We start from the raw sequence: 17,423 nt of genomic DNA, 5'->3' as shown, positions 1-17,423 counted from the left end.
TATAGTTGTAAGACCATCTTATTTAATAGGCTCCAAAACATACAATCCACATTCACATCTTTTGAGTACAGTACATTTGGCACAGTAAAACACGTACAATAAACATGGCAATGATAAAAGACCAAAAGGGGAAAATACTTAAAAAAAAAATTATGTGACACACTGTACAGTTTCACAACACAATACAACGAAAGAAAATGCTTACATACACATGTATGATACTTACACTGATATAATACACATAACTTACATTAAATTTGCACTGTACCTCTGTACATCTAAGAATATACAGTCAGACAGAGATAGATTTACGCTTTCCCAAAAGGTACTTCTTCTAGACATGTAGCTAGGCTTAGTTTGCTATTTTTGTTTGTACTTGTTAATGTGTACATGACTATCACGCCCAAACGTGATTACTATTTAGAGTCATCTGTATATATAAAACATTAATTATAACATTTTATAAACATGTAACACCCTAGGCAGAGTTGGCAGGAAGTCTAGAGGACTATTTTGCAGTAGTGCAGTGAAAGCAGCAGCAAAACAACGCAAAGACACACAAATCCGCCACACAGCCCATCGATGAACCATATGCAATTTTATGAGGTGTCAAAAAAAGAGACTTTAGTTACAGCAAGTCTTGGAGTCTTTCAGAATTCACAAGAAATATGTAAATAACGTATTTGGAAAAAAGTTAGAAAAGCTGGTAGGTAAGTAACGCCTACAATCTCTGGCACAAGCGCAATCTCGTGGCGCAAGCTTAAATATATGGCTCAACACTTCAATCTCCCAAAATGCACTTATGCAAACTTATGCAAACATTGCTAACTCTCCTAATTACACAACTTTTACTATAAGTCTTGAATAATTTTGTATATAATCTTTTTGATTAAATATTATTCTGATGTTATGTGACTTATTATTCATCCATAATAGTAACCTGGTGTGAGTAGCATAATAGGTGTGCAGTGTAATATGGGGTGTGGAATACATTGCCAAGATAAGTTGTTAAGCAACATTCTATCAAATCATCCATCATTTACTTTGCTTCACAAGTACAGTATGTGCCCAGAAAAATAAACATTTTTAATGACTAATTAAAGAATAATTAATTCATGAAATACTAGACTGGCTGACAGAAATATAGCTTTTTATTAGCCATAATTCCTCATCTCTATGGAAGCAGTACAATTGGATTTGGAAAAGAACGACTGGTTTTATGTTTAAAAAGAATATGGTTTTGTTTCACTCTATAATACAGTATATTTTTGTTTCTGGTGCAACTTTGCCAAACTGTCCAATTTTTACAGCTACCAAATAAATAGCTAATTTGTTCTTATTTGAGTTGTATGTGGGTAATAGTTGGTAATGAATTATGTTTAGACTAAAGTGAGGACAACTTATACAATGCATAGTAAAAAAAAGTTTTTAAAAAGACAAAACTTACTGTTTCTAAGCTTTTGTTTGAGCCTTTGCTGAGAAAAAAAGCAATTTTCAACCAATGCACGTTTAAAAATATCACTGTCACAAGATTTATGTCACACATCCAACTGCTCCACTAAACCCATCTTATAACAGATGCATTCATTTATCACCAAAGTATAGCAGCTGAGTGCAAAGTTGTCTTACACCCATGTAAATGAGCAAATACACTGATGTTGGTCTTGGTTCCCTTGAACTAGCACAAAAAAATTGCCTTTTGCACTGGTCAGCTAAAAAAAAGACTCCAATAAAGAATAATTAGGATATTACCTATTTATCTAAAACTGAAAGAAAGTACAGAGAAAAAGAGGGGGAGGAAAGAAGAGAAAACTCTAATTGCCATTTGCAGATGAGACACCCATTAACAGTTTATTGCACATGGACAGTAACTTACTCATACTCATATTCTAGTAATTATATTGTTGTTTTCATGACCATGCAACAGGTAAGGCCATTATTTAGGCTTCAGATTTTATATACAGGACATGTTTCATAGACGGACATGAATAGGTACTGATTTCTCATTCACAATCCTGAGCCTTGGTTCAATGAAGAAAATTTATTCAACTTACAATAAGACAGCCCAGTAATAATAATAATAAAAAAAATAAATACATTTAATACACTCAATACTCTCATGAGGCACTTGTCCTCTCAAGATCACTCGCACAACCCCCCCCCCCCCCCGCCCCAAAAAAAAATAACACTTTGAATGGCAAAGTCAAAGCTTCTAAGTGTAACCACAAGATGATCAGAAAGGAGGCTCAGAAATTCTCCTACCAGCCAATCAAATATACACTGCCAGATTTTTCTGGATTCTTTCGGATTTATCCCCCTGAATTTAACACAAACTAAACAAGCTACACCTTGTAGCTACACCAAGCTACGTTTGCCTACATTTGGTTTTGGTGATCAAATAGAGAAAGGAAGGCGCTACTTTGCAGATGAAGTCAAGTACAGCCTCAGATCCAACACTTGATTCCATTAGTACCAGGACCAGAAGTCTGCATACTGGCTCTGATGTAGTGCATGTAGTGTGCGTGTATATTATATAGACCTATATATACACATATTTGGAAAAAAGCATTCAACACGTTTTATTAATCTTGTTTCCAATGCAGCTATTCACAGGAAATTTAGACCACACATGCGTATTAATGGAATAAAACGACATAGCTAAGAATTTTTAAAAAGTCATGTGCAATAAAGTGGGATTTGGTCCATTTTACTTCACACAGTCATTAAACCTTGAAAACCCTTCCTTCAACATATTTCTATTGGGTTTAAATCTGGTGAAGGTCCGGGCCATTAAGAGTCTCCTTGTGAATGGCGAAAGATTCTTCCCACTATATGGCTTCATTCATCATCCTTTTTATCATTTGGATTCTGTTGGTCCACCAGGTCAGAGCTTGGAATCTAGCCAAACATTCATATTTTATGGATTTTATAGAAAGCACTCTAATTGAAAAATATTTTTTGCAAAATGTCCACTTCTCCTCCCTTACAGTGCAAAGCTTTAAGACAGTTTAAAATAAAGGATTTTTTGCCTGCAATAAAGAGGAACGAAACAGAAAAAATGATTGAGCTTTAAAACAGGAAACTGAAATGTATTTAAAAACTGGAGGAGAAGACTTTTCTTTAAAGCTGGAGAAGGAGTTCTGTATGAAGAAAGATCTCTGGGATTTGGCCCGTTCTTCTCCACAGACAGTGATTAAACTCTGAAAACTCTATCATCAATTTCTTTAATAAATATTTTTTCTATCAAGTTTAAATCTGGTGAAAGACCGAGCCATTGCGAGTCTCCTATGAAGTATGTTTTGGATCGTCACATATCCTTGTGAATGGCAAAAGATTCTTTCCAGTACATGGCTCCATTCATCTTCCCTTTAATCATTTTTGTTGGAACTATGAGAAAAAAGAATCAGCCCAATGCCGTGATGCTTTCCTTTCTTAAACTCTCTGTACATTTGGTATTTTTTGTCTTTTACTCCTCCAAACCTGGTGCATCATGTTTTTTTGTGTTTTCTGTGAGTATCCACCGTGTTTTTTGTGATGAGTGTACTTCGCTACTTCCATGACTTTTAGGCTCTGACGATCTGATTGCCTGGTCACAAATCTTATAATGCATTGGTTGGCCAAAATATATTCCTCCCCTATTATTGGCCCCAGTGATTCATATAGGAATGTTTATTATTTGGTAGCCAGTGCCTCTGCTCTACCAAATACTAACCTAACACCATACACCAGTTTAGCTTATTCAATTCCGTATAGCACTGGTAGGTTTAACTAATTTGTGGAATAAGTTGGTCATGTCATGTGAATAGCTGCAGTAAAAATATGTTTTTTTGTTAAATATTGTTGACATGTTAGACACTTTCCCCCATCATACCCCAACAATGGGGTCCAAAAGTGGTGTTCAGTTGTATTAAACTATTATAATAATTCTTGGGCAAAAAGTTGAATCCACTGGAGTGTAGCCTGCACACACACTTCAATCGAAGAGATTAGACATGATGAAAATCTGACCTTGAGATAAAATGATCAATATTATACATTTGCATTTACATTTAAAATTTTGGTTATTTCTGGTTTATTAATAATGTTGGAGAAAATCCCCAACTTTTAATGTGGATTCTATACTTTTGGACCCCACTGTATACAAGGCTAGTGCAGATTCTCAACTGGTATCTGAGGTCTAACACTACATCCACATATCTAATAACAACTGATTCCAGAAGAAACTAGGACAAGCTGCTTGTGAACCTTTAAAGCTTCAAATAAATGTAGGGTACTCCTCCATAAATCCGCCCAGCTGATAATATAATAATAATGAAAGTTAATATTATAATCATTGTTGGAGTGAAGTACTTAGGCTTCTTTATAATGTTGACTCTGAACAGGGTTTCTGTTTCAGGCATACATTTCCATTACTGTGTGTTTGCACATGAGTGTGTGTGTGTGTGTGTGTGTGTGTGTGTGTGTGTGTGTGTGTGTGTGTGTGTGTGTGTGTGTGTGTGTGTGTGTGTGTGTGTGTATGATTGTATAGACTTTTTTTTTTGCTGAAAGACTCTATGTTCTTTAAAATTTCAAAATAAAAATCCTATAGAATCTGTAACTCAAGAAAAAAAGCTGCATGAGCAGCTTTTATATAGACATGTAAACCCACACTGTAGATGGTCTTCATTTAGTTCATAAAGGTGAACAACACCACTTTGTAGCAGATGAAGAAATTGCAGGAGATTCAATTGTTAAATCCTAGGACAGGCACTCCTCACCAAAGTAGGAGAAGCCTTTAAACTCGTCTTGATTGATCTGTTTGATGATGGCATCGTCTACGGGAGTAAGTACAGGCTCTTCACGTGTGAAGTCTTGGTCGAAGTTATTGACGTCCCGCTTGGTTTTCTGTAGGGTGGAGCAAAAATAAAACTCAAAGGTCAGAGTTTACCACCAGATCAGAGCTGGGAGTCTAGCCAAAAAATAGAATTTTAAGGATTTTATGGAAAGCACTCTAAATAAAAATCTTATGCAACATGTCCACTTCTTTGTGGAAAACATTAAAACAGTTTGAAATATAGGGTATTTTCAGCCTCTTTGGTACTATGGCCATTTTAACACAATCAAGGTAAAATAAAAGTGCATTACTAGGCAAAAGTCTACACCGATGTATTTTTCCAGACTTAAAAAGTAACAAATAACATTTCCTCACTTTACTGTTATTAAGCGGGTTTTCCCGCTTTTAAGTATTTTTAAAAATAAAAAAATAATAATAATTTTACTTTTACCTATGTTTTGTTTAAAGTACTTAACTACATTTCAAATCATGTCTGTTACTGAGTAAAAAAATAAGAATAATGCAAGAAGAAAAAAAACTGCGCCCCATAAACCACTGCACTGATTGATTGATGGGCGGAGAACAAACGCGCTAATCTAACAAGAAAGAAAGAAGGAGACGGGCGAGACAGATGTCGGGGATGCAGACCCAGCTAAAAGCTAAATACTGTTTAATCAAAAGTTGTTCAATGCGTGCGCTCACTGAATTCTGAATCTGCGTTTGCGATTTTTTTCATTATTATAAATGACATTGTATCAGGAGATTTTATTTTTCCTCTGAAAGTGAATAACTTACATTAGACTCAGGGGCTGTGGTACTTTTATATATATCTCATTTATTTTGTTATTGCAACATTCAGTTGTAAGGGTGTTTCTTTGATTAAAAACTCTAAATTTAAAAATTAAACTAAAATTAATATCTCCTTGTCCTACAATGCTAAAAAAAAGTAATTCTGAAAATTTTACTTAAATTTAAAAGTAACTTTTAAATGAGATACTTTTTACTTTTAGTTGGGTGGAATTTTAGACTGGAAACATTACTTGTACTTAAGTAAAAACTTCATTGAAGTTCACTTTATCGTATTTATCTCTGTCCTATTTGGTTTAGACCAAGCTGAGTATCTGCTAGATGCATGCTGAGCAACACTATAACATGGTGATGTCAGCTTTTTAGAAAATACATGAAAATGTCAAAAAAAGTTAAGAAAAGGAGTTCAGATCCTTGGTTTTCATACATTCTGTGTGGTAGTTGCATATGTCTCTAAATATTTTCTTTCGTCCATCTGTACGGTGCAATCCACCTTTTCTTGACTCACTGTTCATTGGGGCACTGAATTGAAAGTTGAGCTGGCAGACAAGGCCACTTCACACACTTCAACATGCATTCCTCACACTCTATGAGCAGCCAGTGTCATGTTGCAAACAAAATTCTTTTATATGCATTTTTAAAAAAAGGTCAATCTATATGGTTCACAAGCTGGACAATGCAACAGTTACCCAAGATACTCACAATTCGGGGTTTGAAAGGTGGCTTAATTTTCCTCTGTTCCAGCATTGCCCAGTCAATCTCTTTAAAGAACGGATGCACTTTAATGGCTTCCTCCAGGCCCTGTGACACCACACAGCCAAGCCGTTTATTGGGGCTCTTCGTCATGAACTAGATGAGAAAAAAAAAGAAAGAAGGTTAGTAAAGGAGGAAGAGACCCTATCAGGATCCACAGGAAAACAGAGATATATTGCATCTGCCCTATAGGCCACTTCTGTAGCGTAACTCTTAAGAGCCATACTCTGCGTTGACATATAGGTCACACTTTCAGAAATTTGGTGCTGCTGTCCTAAGAAAGGAAGACCATGGGTCATGGGACCAAAAAGTGCCAGGGAGACAAATCACAGTGTGACATGGATGAGTCCAAGACAAACACTCAGCCATTCCCACACATCAATAGATAGGGACGGCCAAAGGAAATCTAGGATATATAATGGAAAAAGCAATAGACAAAGGCATATACACACACACACATACACACACACACACACACACACACACACACACACACACACACACATTAAGCAAACAAAAAACCACAAACAAACACATACACCCACACACATATATACTAACACACAAACAAATATGAGAGACGAGTAGAGGTCACGCATTAACTCCCAGGCAGCCACACACACGCACACACACACGCACACACACACACACACACACACACACTGATCATTGCCAGCAGGCAACGCTACATTGAACTGTCTTCCTCCCAAAATCCGCTCTCAAAGATTACACAAGCGAAACCCACCGAGAAAACACATTCTGTTGTTTTCCCACAAGTGTCACATCACTCAACCCTCTCCCACACTCACTTACACGTTTTTCTCTCTTTACCCTTCACTTTCCTTCAAGTAAACACCAAACTAATCCCCAATTAACTAATAATCGTTTAGTGGAAAAATAGGTAAGGGATCCTGTGAGAATAATATATAAAAGAGAATATATATACACAGGAGAAAAAAATTACCTGACAGTAAGGGGATGGCTGCTACTACCCTAAAGGTCATTATTTTCCTATAACAGTGCATTCCAAAATACATGGTCTAAATGTGTATGATCTCTATTGCATTGCTTTATTATGACTCTACTTTCTCTATTTCTTGATGGTGAAAAAAACAAACGAAGAATGACCAAAAAAACTGGTGTTCCCAAGAAATCAGAAAGTGAAAAGTCATTTGGACTTATTGCTTATTCCCAGGCACTGACAACTGAGACTTCTTGCATTACTGTAATGTATGTAATGTAATGTATTGTCTCAGCACCATATTAATGAGTATACATTAAAATTAGAAAATTGACCTGTTTATTATAAACATTTAATTAAGTCAACCATCCAACATACCACAGAAACAATAACATATTTGAAGAGCATATTTCGAAGACCCTGTGACCCTATCTGAGCCATGCTGCTGTCATATAAATTGTATCACTGCCATCTGACCAGTCAGATTACAGAACTCAATACAAACGATAAAGAACTGAACAATTGGTAAAGCAAAAAAAGGAATGGAAGTAAAGTTTAACAGCATTAACGACAGCAGCATTCATAGCTCACCGCTTTGAGGATGCTAACTGCCTCTTTGCTCAGCCACACTGGATACAGCACGTCATCATGGAGGATGGACTCAAAAAGGTCATCCTCATTATCAGCTTCAAATGGTGGCTGGCCTGCCATCATCTCGTACATGAGCACACCCAGGGCCCACCAGTCCACTGATGGGCCGTACTCCAGCTCCTGCAGGATCTGTGTGTGAAAGACAGAACAAGAAAAAACGTGTCACACCAAAAAAGTTAAAATAAACCTGAAAAGTCAGGAGGAAGGAAGTTATAATTATTTAATGGCTGTAGCACAAAGATTTCATTGAAACATTCCAGTGATAAATATTATTTCTGTATTACATTACTTGTATCATAAGACCGATATTACAGTGCCATAGGCATATTATGTAAGATGTCACATGCTGTCATAGGACGACCACTTGGAAATATGTTACTGGTACTAGTAATTGTCACTATATATATATATATATATATATATATATATATATATATATATATATATATATATATATATATATATATATATATATATATAGAGAGAGAGAGAGAGAGAGAGAGAGAGAGAGAGAGAGAGAGAGAGAGAGAGAGAGAGAGAGAGAGAAAGAGAGTTAGCCCTCAACCTACGAAAGCCCGATTTTGGTAGGGTCGAATAGGTAGGGTCTCTTCCTCCTTTAACCTTTAACCTTAAACCCAAAATAAAAAATCTGAAATAAAATCAAACTATATTCAAGAAAACTTTCAAAATCAGCGGGTGCTATTCAGATTTGACTCCGAACGCAGAAAACAGAGGGAGAAGAAGAAAACACCTGGCAGGCATGTATTGTGGGACCGAGAGCAACACCTCTTTCTTTTGCGCAAAGTCATCGTTGTGAGAAGACGTATTCCTTATAGTATTTGTACAGTGTTTTTTGATTTTTGCGTTGTGATGGTAGTGTTTGCTAATTTCTTACCAGGGCATAAAAACGCAAAAGTAGTGCTCCGGCTGGTGGACATTAAGGTTAGTAAAATAATTATATTCATCTATATCTATATATATATATATAATTTTTTTTTTTTTTTACAGCATTTTTTTCATTCGAGAATTTGAAAAAATGCAACAACGTGATCAATTATATTACATTAAATATATATTAATTTTCTTTTTCAGTTTATAGTTAAATCATTTTTGTCTTGTAACATCAGATTAATCTTCTTTCTTTATTTCATATATACAGTATTATAAAGGTTACTGCATATTACATGACATTAAATTCATTAAAAAGAGTTTTGCAAGCCCTTCCCTTTAAAAGTCAAATTAGCTGAAATCTTATTCAAAACCAAGCAGAAATTCCTGGAATGTTCTACCTCAGGTGCGATGTAGTCGGGTGTACCGCAGAATGTGGTGGTGGTGATGCCATCCAGAATGCCCTCCTTGCACATGCCAAAATCGGCAAGCTTGCAGTGGCCCTCAGCATCCAACAGGATGTTATCCAGTTTGAGGTCTCTGTATGCACAAAGAAAGCAAGAACGCACAGTCAGATGTTACACAAAAGCAAAATGTTCCTGTGCTTCATACTCCCAAATATCTGGGTCTAGTGCAATATGTAGACTGTTTGGTTACTGTCTACAGATTAATTAGTACATAACAAGAAACACTTTTTTGTTAAAAGGTTTATTCAAATCAAATATGGAAACTGAACCATAATTAACACACAACACACACTATATGAACAAAAGTACTGTGACACCAGACTTTTCCAGCTATATGTGGTTCTACCCAAACTGTTACCACATAGTTGGAGGCACAAAATAGGAGGTGGTAGCATTACATATCGATTTCAATTGAACAACAATACCCAACGCTGTTGCAGCATGACAATGCAATTGGACACAAAGTGAGCTTCCTCAAGATATGCTTTACATGGGATGGAGTGGAAGATCTTGAGTAGCCTGCTCAAGAATGTGAAGAGGTCTGACCTTAACCCTACTGAACACCTTTGGGATGAATTGGTACACTGACTGCACAACACACTGCCTCTGCATCACCTATATCAGTAACTGACTTTACTAACATCCATGTAGCTGATTGAGCACAAATCTACACAAGCACTCTTCAAAGTCTGGTGGTACATTTTCCCAGAAGAGTGGAGCTTATTATAACTTCAAATAGGGACTAAATGTAAAAAGGCATGTTTAAAAAGCACAGACAAATCCTATGGTCCTGTGAGATATATATATATATATATATATATATATATATATATATATATATATATATATATATATATATATATATATATATATATATATTATGATATATATATTATGATATATATATATATATATATATATATATATATATATATATATATATATATATTTATATATATATATATATATATATATATATATATATATATAATATTGTTCCTGTCATTACTTTTATTATGACTGATGATTTTAAAATTGTTTGTATGTTGTAATCTATGTAATTAGCAGCTTAAACTAAACTGACTTGTAGTGTCGTATGTAGTGTGCCATATATTGTATTTATAGGCATCAATACATATATACAAGCCTTCCTAATGATATTTAATCTTGTAATTAACTAAATCATTCAATAATTGCAAGTATATTTCTATTAGTGAAATCCCTTGATGATGAATGCAGTGTATGTGTGAGTTTTTAAATACATTTTGCAGAAGAGAAAAGAACAACAGATTAAAAGTAAAAGATTTAAAAGATGGAGCAGCATGAAGTGATATGGAACAACGTGTCTGCGTGCATGTTCATGTGTGTCTGCATATGTGCGTGCACGTGTGTGAGTGTGTTTGTGTATGAACTTGATGACCGAGGCAGGATTGGGGGATGGAGGGGTGGAAGGAGTGGGCGGAGATCGTGGCAGAGGTGATAAGGTGCCTCTGATGAAAGAAAAAAAGAGGAGGGATGAAACTCGCTGGGCTGAAGTTTGATGGTTCATTGCAAGAAGAATGTCAACATCAGACCGCATTTTGTCGAAGGTGTTTTCACAAACAAAATCTACTAAAAAAAAAACCCTGTGGGTTTAAGTGTATGTTTGTGCATGAGTGTGCTTACAGATGTTACATCTTGTTTAGACTAAAAATACACTAAAAGTGACAGATACTGGTAGCTCGGATTATAAGGAAATGAATATGTTTAAGGATTGAGTGTGTTTAAGACCATAAAGCTTGAACATAAAAAATGGACAGGTTGCCACACTGCTTTACAATACTAAAGCCATTTAGGTTTTACTGCCATGTAGGCTGTACCTTGGAACTCACCTATGCTTTCATTTTTATTTAAACTTTTCCTTTTTCTTTACATCAATCCACTCCAATCCCTCCTGGCCACATTACACAATTTTCTTATTGCGGAAACAGCTTTTATTCATCGATTAGTAGTGCTGTCAGACATACGTCACACAGAATCCTTTCTTTTTACGTTGCATAATGTGCATCGGTGAGAAAGGTTTGTCTTTTGGTTTCTTTTTCTTGCTTGTGTCTAATGATTTCAGGTTCAATAACATGGAATATATGAATTTTTGGATTATTACACTTTGAAATTTGTTTGTGTTGAAGACATAAGTTAATTGTTGTAGAATTGAATATATAGGCAAGAAACAAATGTGCTGATTTAAAAAAAAAAGGAAAGAAAGTGAGAGAACAGAGAAAATTCTTTAAATTAAATCTATTGGCAGAAAAGAGCAGGAAAAACAGACATGAACGAGAGAATGAAAGAAAGAGAGAGAGAAATAATTTTCAGTGTTCCATATTAATCTTAAAGGGTATATTTCCATTACATACAGTAACATTTACCACAGCTGAATTCAGTCCGTTCTTTAAGACAGCAGTGACCTCAGTAGAAGCTTTCTTTCTCCCTTCCTTTTTTCCAGACACTTAATAAAATACTGTATTGTAACACTTGCAGAGTGATCAGAGATTGTGGTTTATAAAACTAGTTTATTAAACAATCTTATAACACATTTCACCGAAGGAGGAGAAGGAGAGGAGGAAGGCGTCTACAGAGACGGCAGGGAAAGGAGCAGTGTAGGAGAGTAGAGGTTCGGGTTGGTACTTTAAATGTTGGTACTATGACGGGTAAAGGGAGAGAGATAGCTGATATGATGGAGAGGAGAAAGGTAGATGTGTTGTGTGTTCAGGAGACCAAGTGGAAAGGGAGTAAAGCCAGGAACATTGGAGGTGGGTTTAAACTGTTTTATCATAGTGTGGATGGAAAGAGAAATGGTGTAGGGGTGATTCTGAAGGAAGAGTACAGTAAGAGTGTAGTGGAGGTGAAGAGAGTTTCTGATAGGGTGATGATCGTGAAGGTGGAAGTTGAAGGGATGATGATAAATGTCATCAGTGCCTATGCTCCACAAGTTGGCTGTGAGATGGAGGAGAAAGAAAGATTCTGGAGTGAATTAGATGAAGTGGTAGATGGTGTACCTAGGAAAGAACGATTGGTGATTGGGGCAGACTTTAATGGGCATGTAGGTGAAGGGAACAGAGGTGATGAGGAGGTGATGGGTAGGTATGGTTTTAAGGAGAGGAATGTGGAAGGGCAGATGATGGTAGATTTTGCTAAAAGGATGGAAATGGCAGTGGTGAACACGTATTTTAAGAAGAAGGAGGATCATAGGGTGACGTATAAGAGTGGAGGAAGGTGCACACAGGTGGACTATGTGCTATGCAGGAGATGCAACCTGAAGGAGATTGGAGACTGTAAGGTGTTGGCGGGGGACAGTGTAGCTAGACAGCATCGGATGGTGGTCTGTAGGATGGTTTTGGAGGCGAAGAAGAAGAGGAGGAAAGTAAGGTTTGAAAGAAGAATAAGATGGTGGAAACTGAAGGAGGAAGAGTGTAGTGTGAGGTTCAGGGAAGAGGTCAGACAGGGGCTTGGTGGTGGTGAAGAGGTGCCGGATGATTGGGCAACTACTGCAGGAGTGATGAGGGAGGCAGCTAGAAAAGTACTTGGTGTGACATCTGGAAATAGAAAGCAAGACAAGGAGACGTGGTGGTGGAATGAGGAAGTGCAGGAGAGCATTAGGGGAAAGAGGTTGGCAAAACAGAAGTGGGATCGACAGAGTGAGGAGAAAAGTAGGCATAAGTACAAGGAGATGCGGCAGCAGGTTAAAAGGGATGTGGCGAAAGCCAAGGAAAAGGCATATGAGGAACTGTATAAGAGGTTGGACACTAAGGAAGGAGAAAAGGATTTATACCGATTGGCCAAGCAGAGGGACCGAGCTGGGAAGGATGTACTGCAAGTTAGAGCAATAAAGGATGGAGAGGGAAATGTGTTGACTAGTGAGGAGAGTGTGTTGAGAAGGTGGAGGGAGTATTTTGAGCAGCTGATGAATGAGGAAAATCAGAGAGAGAGAAGGTTGGAGGATGTGGAGTTGGTGAAGCAGGATGAAGATAGGATTAGTAAGGAAGAAGTGAGAGCAGCGATTAAGAGGATGAAGAATGGAAAGTCGGTTGGACCAGATGACATACCGGTAGAAGCGTGGAGATGTTTAGGAGAGATGGCAGTGGAGTTTTTAACCAGATTGTTTAACAGGATTCTGGAAGGGGAGAGGATGCCTGAGGAATGGAGAAGGAGTGTGCTGGTATCGATCTTTAAGCATAAGGGAGATGTGCAGACCTGCAGTAACTACAGGGGAATTAAGTTGATCAGTCACACCATGAAGTTATGGGAAAGAGTAGTGGAAGCCAGGCTGAGAGAAGAGGTGAGCATCTGTGAGCAACAGTATGGTTTCATGCCGAGGAAGAGCACCACAGATGCCTTATTTGCTTTGAGGATGTTGATGGAGAAGTATAGAGAAGGACAGAAGGAGCTGCATTGTGTATTTGTGGATTTAGAGAAAGCGTACGACAGGGTGCCGAGAGAGGAGTTGTGGTATTGTATGAGGAAGTCAGGTGTGTCAGAGAAGTATGTGAGGGTGGTGCAGGACATGTATGAGGACAGTGTGACGGCAGTAAAGTGTGCAGTAGGTACGACAGACTGGTTCAGGGTGAAGGTTGGACTGCATCAAGGATCGGCCCTGAGCCCTTTCCTGTTTGCAGTGGTGATGGACAGGTTGACGGACGAGGTCAGACAGGAGTCTCCCTGGACTATGATGTTTGCAGATGATATTGTGATTTGTGGTGAGAGTAGAGAGCAGGTTGAGAAGAGCCTGGAGAGGTGGAGATATGCGCTGGAGAGAAGGGGAATGAAAGTCAGTAGGAGTAAGACAGAGTACATGTGTGTGAATGAGAGGGAGGGCAGTGGAGTGATGCGGTTGCAGGGAGAAGAGGTGAAGAAGGTGGAGGAGTTCAGGTACCTGGGGTCAACAGTGCAAAGTAATGGAGAGTGTGTTAGGGAAGTAAAGAAAAGAGTGCAGGCAGGGTGGAGTGGGTGGAGAAGAGTGACAGGAGTGATTTGTGATAGAAGAGTATCTGCAAGAATGAAAGGGAAAGTTTATAGGACTGTGGTGAGACCTGCGATGTTGTATGGATTAGAGACAGTGGCATTGAGTAAAAGACAGGAGGTGGAGCTTGAGGTAGCAGAGCTGAAGATGTTGAGGTTTTCGTTGGGAGTGACGAGGATGGACAAGATTAGAAATGAGTTTATTAGAGGGACAGCACATGTAGGATGTTTTGGTGACAAGGTGAGGGAGGCGAGATTGAGATGGTTTGGACATGTGCAGAGAAGGGACATGAATTATATTGGTAGAAAAATGCTGAAGATGGAGCCACCAGGTAGGAGGAAAAGAGTAAGGGCCAAGGAGGAGGTTCATGGATGTGGTGAGGGAAGACATGCAGGTAGTTGGTGTAAAAGAGGCAGATATAAAGGACAGGGTGGTATGGAGACGGATGATCCGCTGTGGCGACCCCTAATGGGAGCAGCCGAAAGAAGAAGAAGATAACACATTTCACCATAACATGTATCATTCAGCGATTTAATTAATAAAGTTATACTGAATAATTTAGCTAATTACAAGGTGAAATATCATTGGGAAGGCATGTATGTGTGTATTGATGCCTATAAAAACAATATATGGCACATTACATATAAATCTGTCTAATTACATGGATTAAAAAATATAAAATAAAAACATAAAAAATATTTTAAAGTTATCAGTCATAATAAAAGTAATGTTAGGAACAATATGAGCAGGAATGTCATTAAGATGCAGCATATTGAAGTGTATTTATTTATGTATTCTGAACGTAAAAATCACTTCGAATGAACTACTTCAACCAGCCCATCTGCAACCTAAAACCACGCTAAAGCCATTCGGCCATCATGCAATGTTGGGTGGTGTCAGCGGTTTCTCAGGAGATTCTGCATGTCAAATCCGCTACAGTCGGCTTTCCTCAGAGCTAGTTCTTTGGCATTGGTTTGTTGGGTCCCTACTGTAAAGTTTTTCCTCATTTGATATATGACGTGAACATTAACAAAAGCTTTTAGAATCATATTTGCCTACTTTTATAGGCTTGTTGCTTATAGCAAGCAACAAAAACATATGACTTGGCATATTATACCATAGTCTGTCTGAATACTCAATATTTTTTTAGCTCAGGCACTTTACAGGTAACCTAAATTAATGTGTTGCCTATAAGTAACTGTAAAATAAATGCATCAAGTGCTTATTCGCCTCCATATCACATCCATAACAAGCATTAAAATAGTGTAATGCACACCTAGTTATGGATGATCCCTTACAGGTTCATTGTTGGTATATTCATGGCCTGTATGTAAATTCTGAGCCCTTGTTGAAATCTACATGGGAAGTAAGCATTTATTAGACAATCTGTCATAGAGACACATAGAGACTTATAAGAAGATTTATAGATGATAACCATGTGCCCCTACCCCTAAAAAACCACTCAGGCTTAGTTTGATAAGACAAACAAATGGGCTGAAACAGACATAAACGAAAACTTAGCAAAAAACAAACTTCATGCTAGAACAGAATGCATGTGAATGCAACATCAGTTTGAAAAATCAGTGACACACTGCTTGAGCAAAACTTCAGAAAAATGTTGTGAGAGCCTTGGTTATGTAAGAGAGTGTGTGTAATTGTGAACAGGTGTCTGGAGATTTCGAATAATGATATGCTGCTTGGTACTAGTCATTTGATATGGGTTTGTAGTTTGTGTAGTTCACAGTCTGCCATGGAAAATGCAAAATGGATTTTGAGGATTCAGGTGCTGATATAGACATGGTATTCACATATTAAAAGTAATATTAAAAGCAGACAACCATACTACTCAATTACTATACAAAAAATAATCAGTTCAAAGATTCTTGAATTACAAAAAAGAGAATTTCGATGTTTTTCTCAATACTTTTTTTTTTTTTTTTTTACTTTTTTCTAAAAAATACAACATACAAAATACAAAAACGTATATCTCAATAAGCATGTTTGCAACTGTGTCAAAACAACGTCAACTCAAAGACAGGTGTTTGCAGACTGTCCTTCTAAGAGCAAGTCTTGCAAGTCATAATACCATGAAAGATGATTCACTGGATAGGAAAGGATGGGATCAAAAGAAAAGCTGTGCCCATGGCCTTGCATGCCCTTTCTCTTTCTTGTTCTCTCTCTTGCTTGAAATACTCTGAATACACTGGCACCCAGGCCACTGCCAATCTTTAGATAGGCGAGTTTAGGCATGTCTCTCTAAAACAGCACACCCTGCCAGGTAAATGGTGCTCTACTATGCTTTCAGGGCAACATGCCTAGGGTTATTATGGTGTCCTGCAGAGGTGTAAAAGGTACTTGAAAATCACACTTGAGTAATAGAATAGATTCCTTACTGCAAAACTGACTCATTACAAGTTAAAAGCCACCGATTTCAATATGACTTGAGTAAAAGTCTTAGAGTATCTGATTTGAACAGTACTTGAGTATTTGACTCATATTGAACGTAGGCTCATAGATGCACTAGTCCTCAACACCAAGACACAAGTAAGTGAAAAGGCAAAAACAGTTGACTTATGAGGTTTTATTTTCTAAAATACAAATTGAATTGTACACCTAAACACTGCATTAAACAAAATCAACACCACAGCCTTTTCAAAATGCCAAAGTAACACAAAGATCCATGTCCTAATGTGAAACACCTGGCATTTGGCAAGACGTTAATTCGCCTTCATGTGGAGTAGCTTCAAATAGATAAATCGCATCAAGTACCTTAAATGCAATGTATATCGCCTCTTCTGAAGAACAAATAAGCAATGGCAGATAAAGCTGCAATAGGAGTAAGACAGAGTACATGTGTGTGAATGAGAGGGAGGGCAGTGGAGTGGTGCGGTTGCAGGGAGAAGAGGTGGAAAAGGTGAAGGAGTTTAAGTACCTGGGATCAACAGTGCAAAGTAATGAAGAGTGTGTTAAAGAAGTGAAGAAAAGAGTGCAGGCAGAGTGGAGTGGGTGGAGAAGAATGGCAGGATTGATTTGTGATAGAAGGTGAGACCTGTGATGTTGTATGGTTTAGAGACAGTGGCATTGACT

General features: G+C 37.5%; 1 protein-coding gene across 10 annotated transcripts in view; it reads right to left on the bottom strand.

Moving 5' to 3' along the window:
- prkceb (protein kinase C, epsilon b) overlaps window positions 1-17,423 on the bottom strand; it is a 99,357-nt gene continuing 81,934 nt past the window's right edge. For 6 of the 10 annotated variants that reach the window (XM_083539939.1, XM_083539941.1, XM_083539936.1 and 3 more), the window contains 4 exons: window positions 9,275-9,413; window positions 7,926-8,114; window positions 6,323-6,469; window positions 1-4,884 (listed from right to left, as the gene is read on the bottom strand). In XM_083539939.1, coding sequence (XP_083396065.1) covers window positions 4,738-4,884; window positions 6,323-6,469; window positions 7,926-8,114; window positions 9,275-9,413 — 622 coding nt within the window. In that variant the 3' untranslated portion in view covers window positions 1-4,737. The remainder of the gene's footprint in view (window positions 4,885-6,322; window positions 6,470-7,925; window positions 8,115-9,274; window positions 9,414-17,423) is intronic. The other 4 variants (XR_014533270.1, XR_014533271.1, XR_014533272.1 and 1 more) reach the window with 1 other exon arrangement.

This window comes from Silurus aristotelis (assembly GCF_946808225.1).
Source record: "Silurus aristotelis genome assembly, chromosome: 4".
NCBI lineage: Eukaryota > Metazoa > Chordata > Actinopteri > Siluriformes > Siluridae > Silurus > Silurus aristotelis.
Note: the sequence above shows the minus strand (reverse complement) of the source record. Positions and strands in the feature narration are given on the sequence as shown.